This window comes from Capronia coronata (genome assembly GCF_000585585.1).
Source record: "Capronia coronata CBS 617.96 chromosome Unknown acBCG-supercont1.4, whole genome shotgun sequence".
In the NCBI taxonomy this organism is placed as follows: Eukaryota; Fungi; Ascomycota; class Eurotiomycetes; order Chaetothyriales; family Herpotrichiellaceae; genus Capronia; species Capronia coronata.
Genome location: NW_006912896.1, coordinates 1,413,269 through 1,433,478, shown reverse-complemented (window position 1 = coordinate 1,433,478; position 20,210 = coordinate 1,413,269). Strand labels below are relative to the sequence as shown.

The 20,210-nt window shown below is 53.0% G+C and overlaps 8 protein-coding genes across 8 annotated transcripts; 5 read left to right on the top strand and 3 right to left on the bottom strand.

The window, feature by feature from the left end:
• Positions 1–187: 187 nt before the first annotated feature.
• Positions 188–1,327, top strand: A1O1_05072 (uncharacterized protein; the record flags this gene model as incomplete). Its single annotated transcript, XM_007725960.1, has 2 exons — positions 188–1,147; positions 1,211–1,327. The coding sequence occupies 2 exons, from the start codon at positions 188–190 to the stop codon at positions 1,325–1,327; spliced, it is 1,077 nt and encodes a 358-aa protein (XP_007724150.1).
• Positions 1,328–2,265: 938 nt separating this feature from the next.
• Positions 2,266–3,330, top strand: A1O1_05071 (uncharacterized protein; the record flags this gene model as incomplete). The annotated part of the gene is made up of 1 exon (XM_007725959.1): positions 2,266–3,330. One exon carries the CDS (start codon positions 2,266–2,268, stop codon positions 3,328–3,330), a length of 1,065 nt encoding a protein of 354 aa, XP_007724149.1.
• A 623-nt stretch (positions 3,331–3,953) lies between these two features.
• Positions 3,954–5,081, top strand: A1O1_05070 (uncharacterized protein; the record flags this gene model as incomplete). The annotated part of the gene is made up of 2 exons (XM_007725958.1): positions 3,954–4,131; positions 4,249–5,081. The coding sequence occupies 2 exons, from the start codon at positions 3,954–3,956 to the stop codon at positions 5,079–5,081; spliced, it is 1,011 nt and encodes a 336-aa protein (XP_007724148.1).
• Positions 5,082–6,021: 940 nt separating this feature from the next.
• Positions 6,022–8,631, top strand: A1O1_05069 (uncharacterized protein; the record flags this gene model as incomplete). The annotated part of the gene is made up of 4 exons (XM_007725957.1): positions 6,022–6,120; positions 6,263–7,270; positions 7,382–8,087; positions 8,195–8,631. 4 exons carry the CDS (start codon positions 6,022–6,024, stop codon positions 8,629–8,631), a joined length of 2,250 nt encoding a protein of 749 aa, XP_007724147.1.
• A 449-nt stretch (positions 8,632–9,080) lies between these two features.
• Positions 9,081–11,210, bottom strand: A1O1_05068 (uncharacterized protein; the record flags this gene model as incomplete). The annotated part of the gene is made up of 7 exons (XM_007725956.1): positions 9,081–9,258; positions 9,429–9,840; positions 9,943–10,060; positions 10,138–10,476; positions 10,535–10,667; positions 10,727–10,814; positions 10,871–11,210. 7 exons carry the CDS (start codon positions 11,208–11,210, stop codon positions 9,081–9,083), a joined length of 1,608 nt encoding a protein of 535 aa, XP_007724146.1.
• Positions 11,211–12,877: 1,667 nt separating this feature from the next.
• On the bottom strand, positions 12,878–14,559 carry A1O1_05067 (uncharacterized protein; the record flags this gene model as incomplete). The annotated part of the gene is made up of 4 exons (XM_007725955.1): positions 12,878–13,320; positions 13,376–13,548; positions 13,598–14,262; positions 14,320–14,559. 4 exons carry the CDS (start codon positions 14,557–14,559, stop codon positions 12,878–12,880), a joined length of 1,521 nt encoding a protein of 506 aa, XP_007724145.1.
• A 1,961-nt stretch (positions 14,560–16,520) lies between these two features.
• Positions 16,521–18,133, bottom strand: A1O1_05066 (uncharacterized protein; the record flags this gene model as incomplete). Its single annotated transcript, XM_007725954.1, has 2 exons — positions 16,521–17,464; positions 17,515–18,133. The coding sequence occupies 2 exons, from the start codon at positions 18,131–18,133 to the stop codon at positions 16,521–16,523; spliced, it is 1,563 nt and encodes a 520-aa protein (XP_007724144.1).
• A 566-nt stretch (positions 18,134–18,699) lies between these two features.
• A1O1_05065 (uncharacterized protein) lies at positions 18,700–19,329 on the top strand (the record flags this gene model as incomplete). Its single annotated transcript, XM_007725953.1, has 1 exon — positions 18,700–19,329. The coding sequence occupies one exon, from the start codon at positions 18,700–18,702 to the stop codon at positions 19,327–19,329; it is 630 nt and encodes a 209-aa protein (XP_007724143.1).
• Positions 19,330–20,210: the final 881 nt, after the last annotated feature.

Sequence of the window (20,210 nt, the reverse complement as noted above, 5' to 3'; positions counted from 1 at the left end):
GTGGAGGGGAGGGTGATCGCTTCTGCTGCGCTGAGGATCACCCACTGGAAGACTAGGAATCCTGCAAAGGCTTGACTGGGTCGATATAAACCATGTTGGAGAAGGTAACTCTTTCTCCATGACCTCCCATAGCGGTGTATCCATGAGTACTACTGGAGGGGCTGACGAAACAAGAACTTCTTTCACAATGTCTCCCAATGGTGTCTCCCCGGACGAGAGCCAGCTGAATGCCCGCATTCCCCCTCCCAGCGCGCAGTACGACGATGTGGCCATCTCGTATAATCGGCTGCAGGAGTCTTTCAAAAAGCAGTGGCCTCCACGCCAGCGACTTGAAGTCCCCGAGTTCACCAAGGACGCCAATCCCCAGGATTTGATCGATGGTCTTAAGAGAGTTGGGGGTGTTATTGTGCGAGGAATTGTATCACCGGAGCCCCTGGCGCAGATGGAGAAAGACATTCGACCAGCTCTGGAAGCAGATGCTCCATGGGATGCTGGCGACAACTTCTTCCCTCCCACGACTCGACGAGCGTTTGGGCTAGTGGGCAAGTCCAGAGCATTCGCTCTCGACATCATCGGCAACGAACTGTACCAGGAGGTCTGCGCCGCGTTTCTAACCACCAAGTCCTACCCATGGTACGGGAACCGAAACAACGTCAACGTGTCGCCCCCGCAGGTCAACAATACCATCGCCTTCTCCGTGCGACCGGGGAGGAGTTTCAACCAGCCCCTGCACCGCGACGACGACATCCATTACGGCGATCGCCCCAGAGTCGACAAATACCCGGATCAGACCAACGCCCGGGAGTTCGGCATCGGCTTCTTCGTGGCAGGCACCAAAACAACAAAGGCGAATGGCGCCACGCGTTTCATCCCCGGAAGCCATCTCGAGGACACCTGTCAGCCTCCTGACGAGTCCTGTGCTCAATACGCAGAGCTCAACCCCGGCGATGGATTCATCATGCTCTCGAGTTGTTACCATGGAGGAAGCGCAAACACGACAACAGACCAGGAACGATTGCTGTTCAGTTGCTTCATGACCAGAGGTTGGCTGCGTCAAGAGGAGAACCAGTATCTTTGTGTACCTTGGGATGTGGCCCGCTCCTTGCCCGTCAGGATCCAGAAGCTCCTGGGATACGCCATAAGCGAAGTATGTTTGAACCCTTTCTTTAGCCCTGTCTTTTTGTCTTGCCTGCTAATTAGTTCTCGGCAGCCAATGCTCGGTTGGGTCGACTTCAAAGATCCTAGGATGGTATTGGACCCAACCGCTGGTGAGCGTGTTGCACATGGGAAAGAAAAGTTGAAGGTTGGAGCTGGGGCTTCGGCATGATGGCTCGGCTAAGCAGTCTTCCATAGTCTCCTTCACGACGCATCCAACCTCCATGATCTGGATAGTGGACTCGTGATTGAAAAGTCTTCTGCTGACAACTCACATGCATGTAGATTCCCGTCTTCAGAAGATATTTCTCTTCAGTTGCTCACGCCTTTGTGTGCCTCTGTGACCCGCTTAGGCCCCACTTTTTCGTAGTTGGAATTGATTTTGAGCTCAACGGCACCTGGGAATTAGATGGTCAATTGCGTCCTAGTAGGGGACTCGACGACCTTTAACCATACGTAGGCTTTTCGTGGGTGCCAGTTCCTGTGGCTAAGGACTCTTGAAGTGTGAGCCTCGGAGCCTACATGTATCGTGAGGCTGCGGGGTTAGGGGGCGAGAGGGGGCTATGGGGCTGTTTAGGCCACTACATGATTGATGGCTGAGGGAGCCTCCTTAGCCTAAGGCCTCCTAAGCCTGGGGATCACCTTTAGATACTCGTTATACTAGTAGGTAGGAACGTGGCGCCAAGGTAACTCCTAGCTACATACCTAGGTAATTACTCGTGCCCTGTGCACAGAGGGATAAAACACTTACCACCTACTTACATCCCTACCTAGTCTACTGACACGTCTTGATGACATTGGCTAACGTGAATACACGTAGCCCTTGTGACTCCTTCTATCCTTCCAGGACCTTGGGGTCCTACAGGGGACAGAATTCATCGAATCATCCTCGCGGCTTTGCTAACCCATGTCTCGTCGGCCTCACAAGAAATCCAGAAATGGCTGCGTTGATTGCAAACGACGGCACATGAGGGTACGTCTGCTCATCCTGAGCCTATATCGAGCCGCAGGACTGACAAGGCGCTGAAGTGCGACCAAAATCACCCAATATGCGGTAACTGTGGCGCAGCAGAGATTCGCTGCTCGTTTCTCGCCAGAGAGACTCCCTACATGGTGCCAGCCTCAGCCTTCTCCCATTTCCATGAACAGGGAGCAGAGTCGGGTACTGCCTCGACCGCCGCTTCAACACCGGCCCCAACGCCACAGCTCGACATCCTCACCAGCAACCAGGACCCGGTGGACGCCTACCGCGTAAATATGACCCATCTCGAGCTCTTCAACAATCTTTTCAGCAAAGAATTTCTGTCCATCGACGAATCAGAACAGCCAGACGACATACCAGTTACCATCTACAGCAAACACGCTCTCACGACGCCATATCTAATGCATCAAGTCCTCGCAATTTCGGCCTTACATCTCAGCACCAGGACTAGTGAGTCTTGTGAGTTTTACCGCGAATATGCCGCCGGCCTGCAAAATCGAGCTCTATCGCTGTTCAATGAAAGCAACCCGATGCTGGAAGTGACCCCTGCCAATTGCGTTCACATGTTCTTATTCTCGTCTCTGGTGGGGGTCCATCTTCTGTGTGACACACTACATTACCAAAGAGACAGCTTCGAAGGATTCATCGATAGATTCACACATTGTCTAAGTGTTTCTCGTGGTGTACTGACTGTCATGGAACACAGCTGGCCCCTGCTGCGAGAGACAGAGCTTGGACCTCGTCTGGAATGGTCTCAAGTCCTCATGCAATCGACAGATGAGAGTGGCTCCGAATGTGCTGCACTCCACGATCTGATCAACGCTACGGATGCAAGCCCATCTTCGCGAAAGGCCTATCACGAGTCAGTCTTGCATCTGCAACAGGTCTTCAATGCGCAGCGTGTGGCGCCAGGACACAAGATTCGAACCCCTCTGGTGTTGAAATGGCCGATACTACTATCACCCGACTACGTAGCTTTTCTGCGCCAACAACAGGCGGAAGCCCTTGTCATCCTCGCCCACTATGCCGTGCTACTCCATCGCGGCCGGGATTTGTGGCTGATTGGTGAGGGTGGTCGGTTCCTGATCGAGTCCATTTGCAGCAGCCTGGGTCCTGGCTGGCAGGAATGGCTGAAATTTCCCCGGGCCGCTCTTGAGGAGGACTTGACTGCTGACAAGCCAAGTTGGACATGAAATAAATGAGAAGACCCGCATCTCTTCTTCCATCCTCGGCGAAACGAACGCTCCTCCATAAAAAAGGGTCCCGCCGCTGCGCCTCACGGAGTTTGAATCACTATGTCCATTTGCAACTAGGTCATTGACCAGACTGCAGCAGCATGGGTCAAACCCCGTTTCGAAACAATCTCAGAATCCACGGGGCAAGACCCTAGATTGTTAGTGTACGCGTACACTAAACCTCAACCGGGAGCGGATCGGGACGCTATGCCCAAAGCGGGCGTATACACGGACACTAGAATTCCCAGGCGGCAAGGCTGTGGGATGCTCGTTGGATCAAGAGTGATTAGCCATGTACAGGCTGGATTTCTACATCCTCGACTCGCTGAGATGTATGCCCATTCAACATGCATATATATACACTTTCTCTTCTCTCGAATTCCCGCCACCGACTTCGACGCATCAGGTCTTTCCCCAACGCTCAAGTTGATCTAACTCTGAACGAATATTCTGTGAGCCCACATACCGGTCAATCTTTATCATCGACTGCTTAAAGATCCCCAAACCCCTTGCACGACTGCTATCTTTCTCCTCGGTCCAGCAACATACATAACAACAACAACAACAATAACAACACGACAATGGCCCGGCTCGAGCCTTTGGATGGATACGACAATGTGTACCTCTGGAAATACCTTCCTTCTGTTCCACCGGGAATCACATTTCTTGTGCTATTCACTGCCGCCACCATTCCTTACAGCTGGCGCATGGTTAGAACACGGTCCTGGTTCTGCATCCCTTTCGCTTTTGGCGGAATTTGTACGTTCTATTGTTCCCACCTGTCTCCTTTGCTCTGGCCTTGACCGGTCAACGCGGCCAAAAAAAGGATCCAGTCATCGACATCCGTTTTCTTGCTGAACGTGCTTTTTCACGCAGGTCAAATAATAGGCTACGCCACCCGCATATATTCGCACTACTTTACCAATCAGCTCGCGCCCTACGCGATCCAAAGCAGCTTCATCCTCCTTGCGCCCGTCTTCTACGCTGCCACCATCTACATGATGCTCGGACGTCTCATTCGCAGCGTGCACGGGGAACGGTTCTCCGTCGTCCGTCCCAAATGGATGACCGTGGTGTTTGTCACCGGCGACTTCCTCTCGCTAAACATACAGGGGGATGGTGCCGGGCTGACAGTCAAGCAAAAGACGAAGCAAATGGGGGAAGATATCGTCATCGCGGGCCTACTTCTCCAGGTCTTTGTGTTTGGATTCTTCGTGGTCGCCGCGGTCGTGTTCCACCTGAGGATGCGGAGACATACCACCAAGGATTCCACTTTGACGTCCCCTGTGCCGTGGGGACAGGTATTGATGGTCCTCTATGCCTGCAGTGGTCTCATCATGGTCAGATCCATCTACCGCATCGTCGAGTACGTGATGGGTATGGATGCGTATTTGCTCTCCAACGAGTGGCCAACGTACGTCTTCGATGCCGCGCCCATGTGGGTTGTCCAGGTCATTTCCTTCGTCTGGTTCCCGGACATGTTGCAGCTTAAACGACCCGACAGCCCCGAGGATGGGCACGCGCTTGTGGAGAATCAGTCGCCAACAAAAGAACGCCCGGGTCCGACAGCAAGAGATCTCGGACGCTGTCGGGACTCTTTCTTTTCTACCAGACAGAATGGGGGAGGGGCTGTTGATATGGATTTTGAGAACTTGTCCGCACAGGGTGTGGCCGATCAGATAAATATACGCTGCAAATCGTCGTCTTGAGGCCCGGTCACCGAAAACAATGTCAAGGTTATGTTGGTTGCAAGAACCGAGAGTGATCAAGACAGATATCGGCTAGGGTTGATGTGGCTGTGCAGCAGAGCTGACGGCCCAATGGGCCTTACCAGACCAGCTTGGGATGGTGAGTGACTGGCAACGACCGGAAGGCTTCAGAAGTCTTCCAGCTCTTCGCTCGTTTGCCGCAACGAGCAGCTCCTCCCAGCAGCCTCCCATCATGAAACCCCTTATCATGGAATATAGCTCCACAAGAGAATATGATATATAGACTACCATTCAACAGTATATGGTCTGACGACATCCTAGCCCTCGTACAGTCCTTTCAAGACCATGTATCTAGATTTTGACGCTTATCAAAGTTGCATATATTCTCTTGATCCCTACGCCAGCGCAGCTTCTCCTTTGATCTCGGAGATCATTCCTGTTGCACACATCCTGAAAATCCAATTGCTGTTCAGGTCGCCGGGCATCAGGGACGTTCGTCTCTTGCTTGGCACGCCGAGGAGGTTCCTTGATAAAGGCTTCCAGACATCCTGTAAACGATTGTTTCCGATGTTTGCTCGCCTTGTCTTGACGCGGCGTTGACCGCTGGAGAAAGGCGCGAGCAGGGTAACAAATTGCTTCATCAGAGAACCGCCCCCTTTTCGTGACCGTCGGGCATAGATAAGACCACCCCATAATGCAAACCCCCTGGGCCCCACTCGGGGGTGATAGAGCGAGCACATGCTGACAATTCCAATCAAGATCCTCCAATTCCAAGATAGCTAATCACCCTCGGCGACATCACGGATCTCAATGTTCGGCATGGGCAGCACCACCTCGTACATTAATATAGGATGAATGAAAATGCCGATCAAGAGTATGAACCGCCACGTACCGCTGAGGGCATCACAGGTTGTCAACCCCTGCCAGAGCAGACCTCGACATGTCTACCATCTTTCCAAGACCGGACGGTTACCCATCAGAAATCATCGGCTACGCAGAACCATGGATCGTCTCACCGGGCGACACCGTGGATATCAAGGTAAGCTACTGTGTTTTCTTTGCACTGGACGACAGTCTGCAGTGTTGGCTAGCCAATCTAGAATGGGAGGAAATGTTCTCATCAAGGCGTGATGTGAGGCGAGCCAGAGTATCAAACCCTCGGCTGACGAACTGTTCTACAGGTCTCATGTACGGAGCCTGAATACAAATACCGCCTTGTCCGCTATTCACAAGGCTACGAGGAGCCCAAGAGCCCGCGGCGACAAGTTGAAGACGTCGCCGGCGTTCCTGCCGGAACAAGGCAGGGACGGTTTCAGCTCGCTCCTTCAGGGTCGTACGGACTAGTCGAAGACATTGGAACGACATCAGAGGATGAGGGTGTCAAGTTCTCCTTTTATGTGCAGCCTTGGATGATCACGGATGACCACAGCCAAACAATCATTTCGACGCTGGATGGTGCGAAGCAGACAGGATTTTCCATCAATCTCAATCCTGAAGGCCTCTTCGAGCTCTGGGTGGGTCTCGGATCGTCAGTCCAAGTCATACCCACAAAGTTCCTGCCCAGGCTACAGAGATGGGTTCATGTTGGGGGCGAGATACTGGGCAACTCAGTCAAATTGGCATTCACTCCACAGAGCAGAGCTACTGAGCCTGCACCGACCCCCAGTCAGTTTGCCGTGGAGCTGGCTGGTCCAGTCAAACTATCAGGCGGGGAGTCACTGTTGATTGCCGCCAGCAGAGTAGCGTCTCCCAAACCGGGAGCAGGGCAAAGCCGGACGCCTAGCAACCATTTTAACGGACGTCTGGATACGGTTGTCCTGGCCACAATTGGACGCAATCCGCGCAAGCTGGCGCACTACGATTTCTCTGTCGGTATTCCCACTGACGAGATCACGGATATCTCAGGAAACTCTCGGAATGGTATCTTGGTCAACGCCCCGACAAGGGCCATGAAAGGGTTTGACTGGGATGGCACGGAGCTGGACTGGACCAGGGCCAAGAAGGGCTACGGGGCAATCCATTTTCATGAAGATGACCTCGACGATGCTTGCTGGGCGACCGACTTTTCACTCAAAGTCCCCAACGATGCCAGATCCGGCGTATACAGTGTGGAAATCCAAGCCACGGAGACTGATGTGCGAGAGTCGATTGTTTTCTACGTCAGACCGACGCCGACAACGACAGCAAAGGTATGAAAAGAAACAAACGATTAATTTGACCCCGTACCCTCCATCCCTGCAGAAGCAGAAAGAACTTGACTGACCTGAATGTTCTCTGACGTGATTCAGATTGGGGCCAAGACAGCAATGGTGCTTGGAACGTTCACCTATCTCGCCTACGCCAACGAACACATGTGGGATCAGAACAGCCCAGCGCGGGCCGAGGTCCCCGACGAATTCGGGTCGTTCAAGTTCTACGAGGATGAGACTCTCTACAAACAACAACGGCGCAAAGACCTGGGCCTGTCACAGTACGATGTGCATCGAGACGGCACGGGGGTGGTCTATTCATCCGCAAAGAGACCGCTGCTCAATAACCGTCCCGACTACGTGAACTGGACGGGCCATCGGCCCAGAGAGCTGTCCGCCGATCTGATCATGATTGGGTTCCTCGAGAGACTCGGCATTCCATACGACGTGGTGACGGACCACGACCTGCATCTGCAGGGCGTTGAGATGCTTAGCCCCTACTCCACCCTCATCACCGGCTGCCACCCGGAATATCCAAGTTTGCAATCCTACATGGCCTACGAGGATTTTGTCAAGAAGGGCGGCAACCTCATGTACCTGGGAGGAAACGGCTTCTACTGGACGTCGACCACCGATCCGGCCCGGCCACATCGCTCCGAAGTCCGTCGCGGTGGACAGGGTGTCAGAACATCGTATCAAGAGCCCGGTGAGCGCCACCACTCGACCGATGGGAGGATGGGTGGTCTATGGCGAGACAACGGCAGAGCCGCAAACTATTTGGTGGGAATCGGCTGTTGTGGCGAGGGAGCCGGTCCAGGTGAGTGTTTTGACCCAAGTCTTTTGTGTTTGTCAGAAAACCAAACCTCGTGGTCAATTGTCCAAAGTTCAAACTAACATGTTGCGTCTGTGTGCCTCTGTGCGCAGGCGTCCCATATAAGCGAACTGACATCTCCTCATCCCACCCCGAGCTGTGTGCTTGGCTGTTCAAAGACATCCCCGACGGTGCGCTCATCGGCGAGAATACCCTGGGCGGGTTCGGGGGCGGTGCTAGCGCCGACGAGATCGACAGACTCGACTACAAGTACGGCAGCCCAGCCAATGCCGTCGTGGTGGCGTCTAGTATAGGACATTCTGATCGCTTCGGTCTGTTCCCGGAAGATTCGGGCTTCCCGATGATGAAGACTCTAGGAAGTCAAACCGACATGATCAGATCGGACATGACATACTACCAGACCAGTGGCGGTGGTGCAGTCTTCTCCGTGGGGAGTATAAGCTGGTACGTTGGACTGGGGTATAATGACTACGATAACAATGTCGCTACATTGACGGCCAACGTACTGCGAAACTTTACCAAGTCGTAAATACGATGTTCTGGCGCCCTCGAGTGACTGCAACGACAAGCCACGAGTCCATGAGACGGACATTGTTCCTTGGTCTGTTCTGAAACCACCTGCTTAAGAGCATAGATTGCTGCGGCTTCGGATGGGTGGCAGCGTCGTTCTAAGAGGTTCGAACGATGGTAGGGAGACATGAGGGTCTCGAAAAGGTGTCTTCACAGGGAATCTGACCACTTGAGATTGCGCTGCCAGCAAAGACTCCGGAGAATACGAGGGATGCGTGGGTGCGTGTTCAATTGCGAAAGCAGATAATGTGCAAGCAGGCCAGAGTCCCTCTTCGGGAACATTGCAGGACACGTCGTTGCACGCCATGCTATCTGGTAGCTAGATGTGCAGAAATAATCACTACCTTGGCGGCAACCAAACGAAACATGCTTAGGATGCCTCGATAGTGCTTTCTCACCCATGTCCATCTAGTAAATGTACCTAAAGTTCATATTCTCACGATCGGTCAAGTCACCGAAGGCGGTAGCGTCCAGGTCTCGGCCTTCGAGACCACCTTCTTCCTCAGCCTGGACCTTGTCGCGTCGACGGTTCTCGGCTCTCATCAGGGCCCAGAAGGCGACCACAACGACAACTTCAATGAGATGACTAGAACACCCTCGAGCATCAGTATATTTGTTTACACGTATGTGATGAAAATGATGGAGAGCGAGAGAAGAGAGGAGACCGGGGAAAAGGAGGGCTCAATGATCTAGACCTCACAGCGAGGCGTGGCGGAAGGAGCTACGGAATTGTTCTGTCCGGCTCACATCACTTACCTAACAATCATGCTCCAGATGCCCAGATTGTAACCGGGAGCCTGGTCGGTCTTGTAGAAGAACGGACCGGCGATGTTGCCAGTGCAGTAGCCCAGAAACAGCACCGCGTTTGTGACCACTTTCTTGGTGTGGCCTGCTGTATTGGCAATCTGGAGCGACAGGATCATCACAAACGCGGCGTTGTAGGGCCCGGTCAGCAGGTAGCAGATATACCGACCGACGTGATGTGCGGGATCGACGAAGCGCAGCCCAAATGCTCCTGCGATATTGGGACACAAGAAGATCAGGATGAAGAGGCAGCGTTTGTTTTCGAACCGGTCGTTCAGGTAGACGCATGTCAAAATCGAGACGATGATGAAGCAGCCATATGGGATTTGCATAAGAGTTGTGACGAGCGTGGAGAAGCCGAAACCTGTTGGAGGAATGGTGCCGTCAGTAAAGGACTAAGGTAGACCCCAGCATTGACAGAGGACAGGAGATGGCACTCAGCAAAGAGGAGTGGACGATGGCATACCTTTGATGATAAGTGTACCAAAGTTGGAGATGCCGCCGTTAGGAATGTTGCCCACCACGCCGAGGAAGAAGAAAAGGTAGAGCTTGATATCGGTAAAGGCCTCAACGATCTGGTAGGGCTGCAGAGAAGGGTCAGCACCTAAAGGTCAAAGATTCGAAGTTGGACAAGATAGGGCGGGATGGGGACAGATAACACAGATGCTTGGAAGCGATGAAGAAAGAGATGGGAAGGTATTGCCTTCAAATGCTTGTTTTCTACCCCTGTTTGATTGCTCTTCAGACGCTCCACAGCAATCCGCTTCTCCCGGTCGTTCAAGAATTTGGCGGTTACGGGCGAGTCAGGCATGAAGATGCCGATGACGATGCCCCAGATGCAGCAGAGGGCGCCGATGATGAGGAACTCATATCTCCACGATGCTAAAGCACCTCTGATGTGACCAATACCGTAACCGAGGAGTCCACCGAGAGCAATCCCGGCACCGTTGGCAGTGTACCACAGACCAATTCTCAAGGGCTGCTCTTTACGAGTATACCACTATCAAGGAACGTTAGACGGAAGAGGCCGAATTCGACACTTGGATGCAAGGGCTTACCATCTGTGTGATCAACATGAAGGAAGGGTCTGAGCAGCTCTCAGCCATGCCAGCGAGTACTCTGAGGACACCCAAAGTTGCGAAACTGTTGCAAGCGGCTTGGAGCATCAGGAAGAACCCCCAAAGGAATATGCTGCGGCGGCATTGGTATCATTTGATCCCTACTAGATGTGGCGCATCTTCAATACTCACTTGAAGCCAACGTATTTGCCCAGAGGCAATTTTTGCATAAGGAAATTCGTCGGAAATGCCCAGACGAGGAAGCCAAAATAGAACAAACCTGCCACATGTGAGAAGGTTGGACGGGAAAGGGGAGGAAGCTGTGTAACAACGTACTGCTCAGCCAGCTATACTGGGTGCCGTGGAGGTTCAGGTCGTCTCTGATGCCGAAAATGGCGGCGTAGGAGAGGGTAGTCTTGTCAATATAGAAGAAAGCATAATTGACAGCGATCAAGGGCAAAATGAGGAGATCGATTTTGCGAATGAGTTTCTTCTCCTCTCCCGGGTCGATTGGTTCGTGGAGGTCGTCGACGTCGGCAAAGAGCCTCAACGCAACATCGCCGTCTTGGGACTTCGACTTTGCCGAGAACTTGAACTTGTGTGTTGTGGGCGGGAGATTTAAGCTGTTGATTTCTGCATGGGTAGAGACTCCTTTGTCCTCGATCTCGTTAGTCATCTTGCACGTGGCGCCACTGGACTCGGGAATGTTGGCAATGGTCTTGATGTCAGTAAAGTTCCTGTGGTCACTACCTCAGAGTAAAAAAAGAACTGTCAATGTCGTGGAGAGGAGTAAGGAGAGAGCACAGGGGCATGAGAAGAATAAATCACCAAGTGGCTCAAACAGTGCACATGATGGGAGAATGTTAATTCCGCTGTGGGAATGGCCTTATATTGATATGCATAAGGGTGGGATATCGAATCGAGGGGAAAGCGAACGACACCGAAGTCTTTCTGGCGTCGCACCATCGGTGGTTGCACCTCGTATCCAAATGATACATCGAGTGCTTGAGGTGCTTGTCTTACCAAATCGAAATGGGAACAACATCCAACCCCCCGCAAAGGATCTGCTTCACCGGTCTCAAGACCAGTCCCCCGACCTCGTAGTAACCTGCGGGGAAAAGCCATGGGGAGTAGGGCCTCCAGACACCTCTACTGTCCCGTCGGCCAGTGCTGCACCGAGATGGCAGGGTCAGACGGAGGGCCAGCCAACGAGTGGTGTTGTTAGGATTGGGGTTGGAGCGAGTCATCTGACTCTTCCTGCCCGGCATATCATCCCAACGGAAGTTTGCTTTGCTTACCAGGACAGTTGACCGTCCCTCGGCAGATGAAGCAATATGTCTACTGGAGACAGATCATCCTGGAGAAACCCCACGTGGCGAGGCTGGTCAAGCCAAAGTATGGGGGACGCGGGGGACATTGGGGCTCCTCATATCCACCGGATGATCGTTCTGATGCGCGTGGATGGCCGACCGGCCCGACACGGTGATGGGTCCGGTCGAGCATCAAAAGCTCCTGAGATTGTGCTTGTTACATACGATGAGGTAGGGGCTGGGCCTCTTTGCGCCGATGGGTGCTGATTGTTCCGCAGAAACGAGGCCCCTTTGACGCGGCTTCATCTGATCTTGCCCTGTTACCCAGTTGCTCACCTCCAAGGTTTTCACCACTCTCTCGGGGCTAGAGAGTCTTGCGTCAGACGTCCACCCGAAGCAAAAAGGGGTATTCTAGCAAGGCAGACGGCCGATCTGGAGGCCTTTTGCAGCTTACTCATGGCGACGAAGGTGTTAGACACAACTCACAAGATCTCTCAATCCATTGCCAGGGCAGATGCAATGCAGCGAACCTGCGCCATCAGGTTCCAGACTTTAATTGGATGCACATAGAAGGGGTCGAGATTATGCCTCTCGCGACAGACCATGTCTGCTACAAAGGATCATGTATTCGACAGTAACATTATACGGCACATCACACTGACCTTTGCGCTTTTGTCCGCAGGCTGAATGAAACCTCTCTTCTGCTTGTACATTCTGCATCCTCTATGCCTCTCTACCACTGGAGCTCTAATATTCATTCTCCCAGTCTCGCAATGTCAATGAGAAACTCATATGACGGCCGAGAGCTTTAAGAGTTTGTTCAGCCGGTTCAGTTGTGTCCACGGCATATCAAGCCATCGTAATTCCCCAGCGGCCCGCCTCCGTACGCCACATAGTAGGAACGAGATGGGTATCAAGAAGAACAAGAACTATGCTAAAAGAAACAAAATGCCTACCCGGCGCAGACATTTTCAGCTCCGCATGAAAGTAACGCCGTTTCCCACGTAACGCCCGACAAGACTCTTGTCCACGCTCAACTCGCCAACGCCACCTTGATGCTCAGGTTGGGGTCTGATATCGACTTTAAGAATGCCGCCACTGTCGACTGAGACATGCTGGTGTCAAAGTTTGTCTCGTCCGGCAACCACATGATATGGGCAGTGCTGGCGCTTCCATCAAAGACGACCGCAGCTTTCTTGGTCTCGTTAACAGGTCGTTGGAACCAGTTGGAGTCGCCGAGCGAGTGAGCACCGTGCCAGGTTGATTTGCACTTTTGATTGCCAGAATCCAAGACTTCGAAGATGTCAAACTCGCCGCATCCAGACTGCCAGCACGAGCAACTGCCATACTGTATGGTTCGGGGGACCTCTGCGTTGAGGATCCAGGCGGCTGGCATATCCGCATTGAAACCAGTGCTCCCGGACAGTGGCATGCTGAATTCAAGAAGGAAGAGCTTGGAATTGCCATCGAACCCGTCTACCAATAATCAGCAACAAACTCCGGCAAATGCAAGAAAAGCCGTTAGACTTACGGTAAGCCACTGTGCCGTCCCTGACTGTACCACAATCACCGTTCGAACATGGTTTGTCGGTCATGATCAAAAACTCGCTGTTGTCGGGGATCAATGTATCTGCCAGCGGGACGGGTGACGCCGATCCTGCGCTGTTGTCGGCAGAGGCATAGGAAAGCGACATGCCCCAGACACTGTACAGTCAGCAAGTGCGGCATCCCCGGGGTTTCTTGGAGAACTTACGTGTCAAAGACCCCGGATCCTTGGCCGCCATGATGGTTGAGGAAGACGAGACCGTCCGCTACGCCCTGCTCAGCATTGTAGTAGGCTTGTCTGCCCCATTCTCCCGTGCCAGCATTCATACTCGCAGCTGGCGCGGCTGCAGCCACACGATATGTGGCAGCTGAAGAGGCGGCAACTGAAGAGGCGGCAGCCGAAGATGCGGCAGCCAAAAAGGTCGCAGCTGGAGAACTGGCCGACGGAGTGTCTGCAGCCGGAGCCGAGGTCGCAGCAACTCCTGACCACTCATTAATCCAGGAAACAGTCTGACCGTTAATGACTGCCGTGACCCAGTCGTCGGCTGCGGAAGCTGGAGCAGTTGCAGTCGTAGTAGTGGGCGACGGAGTGTCAGCAGTCGGAGCCGAAGTCGCAGCAACTCCTGACCATTCATTAATCCACGAAACAGTCTGCCCATTGATGACTGCAGTGACCCAGTCACCGACTCCGCGTTTCTCTTCGACATGCTCCTCCTCGACATCTCTAGCCTCATGATCACGACGGTGCAGGTGATGATGACCATAACGGCGCCGATGTCGCGACGGATGTATTGATCGCTTCGTTTCGCTTGATCCAGGCGTATAGAATGCGAACTGCTTCAGACGGATGGGTCCTCGAAAATGCCACGAAACCTATCCAGCTCTCATGTAAGTCGATCGGCCGAATACCCAGATTCCATCTTCACTCACCTCTTCGTCCATGGGAGCCATGCCTCCTTGATACGGCCTGGCCGCAAAATCGCAGAGTCCTGTCCTCCCCATCTCTGTAACCTTCTGGTACTGACCGGCAGTGCCAAAGTTTGAGTACGAGATGGCGTCAACTTGGGAGCAATACCAATTGCCCTTCTCTTCATAACAGTTGGAGTCTGCGGTGACGACCGTACCGGCTGCCACCGCCAGCAGTGCGCCTGCGCTGCGAGTGTACTTCATCTCTCGACGCGCTGAGATGATGATTTGTTGCTATATACTGAGATAAGTCCTCTTGCTTCAGCTGAAGGTTGTGGCTTTGAATAGGCTGGTTGTCGAATATCGTGTGGTATACGAAGGATTGAGAGATCGACGCTGTCAGATCCCGACCCTTCTTCTACTGTTGGGTTGTTTGAACGAGCGAACGGGCAGAAAACAGTGCGTCCGTGGAGTTTATGCAAGGCAGTGACGCTCGATCGGCCTGTGTTCCGTTTGCAGGGAGTAAAAAATGGCTGGCAGAACGCACACGCACAGACAAGAATGAATGATTGAATGGTGTGAGGAAGTGAATAGTGGACGAACGAAACGCAATGGAAATGAATGGCTGGAGGGTGAGGCAGCAGGTATTCTTTGAGCACGCGAGGAAGACAAAGAAAGTGTCAGATGGGGCCTCAATGGCCTGACTCCGGACTTGGACATGACGAGGCTCGAAACTCGGATTGAAAGACAGTGAGAAAGGTATGGAGACAGTTCGTGATAAAGAAACCCAGGTCCGTGTTGACGCCTGATCAAAGCGCATGCAGGGATGATGATGGTGACGGTGGAGGTGCAGCCTTGACGGGAACCACGAGGCTTTGGTCTCAGTCGTCAGTCTGATTGGTTACAGCGTCCAAGAGTGAATTCCACTGCGAAGTGAACCAGCGCGCCGGGCTCCATGCCAGAGAGTCGAGACATTGCCTGGAGAGCGCCTAGAAGACTCCCTGGGTCACCGTAAAAGGACGTGCCCAGATGCCCAGACCCCTTGACGCACCGCACCTAATTTCCCACCGTTGGCGCCGAGCTAGGCGCTGCATCGTAGGCTCCCTAGGCGGGTTTTAGGCGCTTTGGGGGCTCATGAACTTGAAGCTTGGGTCTCCTGCCCAGCCTTGTGCATACCACTCCAAACCCCAACCACCGCAGCCGGCGTGTCTCGCCCCTTTTCGCGCTCTACAAGACACCTAATCATATAACGAGGGACATCAATGTTCAAATTTCCACTCACTTGGCAGGAGGTGCCCGCGAGACCTAGATGCGGTGTCTCAAGAAATGCCCAGGCTCTCTGGCTCTGTGGTTGCGCGTTCAGGGTTTGTGAATTCTCCCCCTGGCCTGGAGCAGAGAGCTGGTTTACAGCCGACAACAGTGTTGGCCTCTGTTCGAACCACTGGGCCAATTTGCCCACTGCAGATGGCGATCTTCTTGATGTCTTGTTACATGCTAGTAGCCCATCCTAGTCCGCGTCATCGTCCTGTCCCTTTGCTGGTTGCCAACCAAACAGCAGCAATCTCGAGGTCTTGAAAGTGGTGGATTGGCGAGCGCAAGGAAAATTCACGAGACCAGCCTTGCGGCCGAGCACGGACGAGGCTGCCAGCCTCTTGAAGCTAGTACTAGGTAGTAGTACGCAACACATACATACCTTAGGTACCTTAGGTACCTAGTCTTCCCGTCTAGACTCTACACACCACAAGCATCATATACCTCAAGAAGGCAACGTTGCTGCTGACCACGTCCTTATCAAGAAGTACGCGAAGTTCAAGGTGCCTGTCACATTCAACGCTCGTCCGCCCACGGCGGAGGGATACAGAGTGCTTCATGGTTCTGTCCATATAATCCACCACAGCAGCGGTGAGCATGCCAACAAGGCTGTGGCCCGGGTGTTCGTCGCTTCCAATGCCTCTGCGTTATCATCGAGTCGAGGATCGCACCACAGGCAAGAATACAAAGAACGACACTGACGGAATGAACAGGGAAAAAGAAGATGTACACTGACAGCTGTCATTCGCCGCCACTGCCACCGGCGGCCGCCGGGTGGCTGGCCACAGGTCAGCCGGGCGAGGCGCGTGCCTCGCAAATGGGGGTATCTAAACTACGTAACATCTAACAAAAAAGAAATCGCAGAATCGGCCACCCTTCCTCCCTCTCTGCGCCGGAGTAAGAGCTCAGGCTTTCTAACGGCTCTTAACCTTGGTCCAGCCACTCTTGCCCTTGCCCCGGGCACCGCCCTCCTCTCCACCGGTACCAGCCACCTGGGGGGCGGTCGTCGTGGTCATGATGCTTCTAGCATCGTCATACCCCTTTCCGTCCATCGCCCGGGTCTTGATGAACACTGCCTCGTCCATCTTCTCTCCGCCGTCATCCCACTCTTGCTCCGTCAGGAGTTCCCACTCGGCGTTGTTCATCTCCGTGAGTAGGTGCTTCTTCAAGGGGTCGACGATCGTGGTGTATTTGTTCAGACGCCAGGCAGGGATCTGGTTGTCAGATGCTCGACCAAGGTGGGTGTGCGCAGACGTATGAGACTGAGAGCCAAGACGGCCAGTGATGGTGACATTCTCACGGGTAGGGGACGATGTGCTCTGAGAACGACGTTGACGAGTTTGGATATCTCGCTGAGTGAGGGCGCGGAAGGTTGCCGGAGACTGTGGTGGACCAAGGATCATTTGGTGCAGGTTGCGACCAAAGTCACAAACATTCTCCCATCTCTCAGTTCCAGCCAAGAATCCTTGACTGCGGGAAAGCCAAGCAATGTCCCAAGCAAGAAGCGAGACGCCTTCCAAGAAGAAACTGAACGCAAGCGGCTCTTTCTTTGACAATTGCGCAACAACTTCTTCGTGGTTGTCAGAGCCAATGAAGAGCGGACGGGGGCGTGGGAATGAGCTGAGATCCATTCGAGATGCCGTAGGACTGCCAGGTGCTGAGAGACTAGAACCGCTGCCAGGGAACGAGACGCGCTGTCCGGCATAGGACGTGAGCGGTGTGTTGATCGTAGGAAGTGGATAGTCGGGGTGAGGAAGAGTGATCTCGGCCGGAAGTCTGATACCAAGATAGAAAGCGCAGAGTACAACGAGACGAGCGGCACTTCCAATGGCCGCAGTCAGTTCCGTGCAGCGTATGTCTGTTACGCAAGTTAGTGGAGTCAAGGCTGGCATGAGACGGTCGACATACTGTTGATGTCTCTCAGATCCGGCAGCAAGAGACCAGCGATGGTGTATCGATCCTTAATCTTACCATCTTTGGTTTTCTTCTTTGTGTGTTGCAATTTTAGCAGATCGGCAGCCTTACGACACAGCGCCTCTTTGGATTCGACGATCTTCTCATGAACGGCGTCGTGTTGACCTTTCAGCTTGTTGTAGGCTTCCCGGAGTTCTTCGTACTTCTTCTTGTCGCCTCGTGCTAGAGCCTCTTTGGCAGCAGCGATATTGGCTCGTTTCTGAGCAAGATGCTCTCTCATAGCCTGCGCTTTTGCCTTCTTCTCTGCGAGTTCCTTCTGCGTCTGCGCCAAGGCACGCTCCATTTCTGCATTCTGGTCTCGGCTCTCTTGTGCATCATTGCGGGCACACTGGGCTTGCCATGCTCTTCTCATTGCGGCAGTCTCCTCATCAAGAGGCTGGGAAGGGTCCGGCTCAGGGCCCACAATTGCTGCAACTTTGCGACCGAGTTCCTCCTTCTCGAGTAAGACTTTGGCGAGTTCGGTTCGTACATTGTAGAGGAGAGCGCGAGCGCACGATGGGCAATGCACGCCTTGTTCTTGCGTGAGGTGATTGTGACAGACAGAACACTCCATCTTGGGAGTTTTGTCGACAACGATGTAGGAGTTGTGGTCAGGATTCAAGGGATCGTTGATCTCATGTTCAGTGATCTCGTGGTCTTTAACCTCCGCATCCAGCGGCGCCTGCGGTGTTGGCGAGGATCTGCCGGGAAGGAATCTGGAACCATGGTGTTAGAGTGAGACCAAGATCCAAAACGATTTGTGCATCAAAGCACTGTCATGAAGACGTCCTTGACATTGCCTTTGTCTCCGGGATGAGGATAAAGGAGGAGGAATAGGCACTACCAGTAGTATGTACTTACCGATCTCTCAGATCTCTTAGCGACCGGATGCTGGGCTTTCGACTTGTTGGACTGTCGGTGGGACGCTCCATGACGTCTGTCAGACTCAGGTTGAGTGGGATAAGTATCACGTGAGAACGTGTCACGCTAACAAAACGCTAGATAGAAAGAGGATTAGCGTTGATGCTAGAACAAAGAGCCGAAGATTTACCGAAGAGGACAGTATCTCGACGAGGCTGGTTGATGGACTTTCTGTGTGATGAAGTGGTAAACTTGAAGAGGATCTAAGGCAGGCAGACAATGGACTCAGAAGAGCAGCTTGTTGACTCTCCGATCACAAACGAGGGGCAGCAATCAGAGAATGCAAGTGTTGACTCTGCAACCGCGATAGCATCTTCACCTTTACCTCCCAGGCCTGGACTCCATCATTCACCCAGCACCGCGAGGAAGCGCAACAATGAAGAGGTCTATGGGTCTACAAGATCCCCCAGGTCAATGCCTACGCCGTCCAGATTCCAAAAGTCTACTATGACTGTCTCACAGCCAAATGAAGATGCCGAACAGGCAATCAACATCACCCAAGGCCAAGAGTCATCTTCCAAACAAAATACCAAACCGGCACAGCCCAGTACCACCAACAGCACAAGACCTGAAAGGCTAACCATAGACAGACAAGAGTTAGCTAAACCTCCCTCTTCAAGAGACTCGTTCGTCCGGGATGTTGACGAGTATCAACAACAACTGGAGCTTGAATTCCAGGAATTTGAACGCTCTCTTAACGAGAGAAATCCAACTGAAGGTCTGGAAGACCTGGACTGGGACGACCTAGAGGCCCGCTACGATAAGGAAATTCAACCGAAGATCACTGCTGAGCAAGAGATCATGGATGAGTTTAGTGCTCGGTTTGAGGTGGCTTTTCCTACGCACTGATGCCGTACGTTGCTGACTCGATGATAGCAATTCATGCTTTACATGCAGGTGTCGACTGATCACGAGGCTGAAAGGGCCATCAAAAGGTATGCTTGCCAACTACTGGTACTACACAGACTGATTATGTACTAGGTTGCGCACTCGAATTGCCATTGCCCAAAACACCGAAACCTCCTTGTCACAGAAACAAGCACACCGTAAGTTCAGGCGTCTGTTTAGAGGTGCCCAGTTAACCTCCTTGTAGATGCAAAGGTGCTCGAGGCATTTCAGAGCGCAATGAACCTTCTCAACGCGTGATGCATCAATACGACACGCATGAGCCTGACCTGACAAACTCGCTCGTGTTCCTGAAGATGACCACGATCCTGAAGCGGAGACGTCTTGCTCTTTCGATGAAGAAGCTAGGATGAAGGCTGCATGACCATTTTAACAGCAGGTGGGCAGTTTTGGGCTGCGCACCGAACAGCCCTGGGGCCATGTGCAGGACAAGGTGCCGTTAACCAGGCAGAACATTCCGTTGCACCCGCTCACACAGTCTCTCCCGAACGCTCAAGAGGGGAGGCCTGCGTAGCTGGGAGTCGCAGGCGCCTACCTGCCAGAGTTCAGGCAGTGTCCACATGTCCAGCTCATTTGTACGGCAGAGGCCATCAACAGGTGTAGCTGACTGCAGATGGGCAAGAGACCGTCTTCAGCTGTCCCTTGGTCGACTCCATGGTAATGCTGGTACAATGTAGTCATCTACCCGATCAAGCGAAAAGTATGGATGGGGGAGCATATGAACCGTTGTGAGAAAGTTAGATGATTACCTAATGCGATATGATAGGACTCTTTGGACCTTGAATGTACGGAGAATCGGTCTGCTCTACTAGTAGCAATTGAAG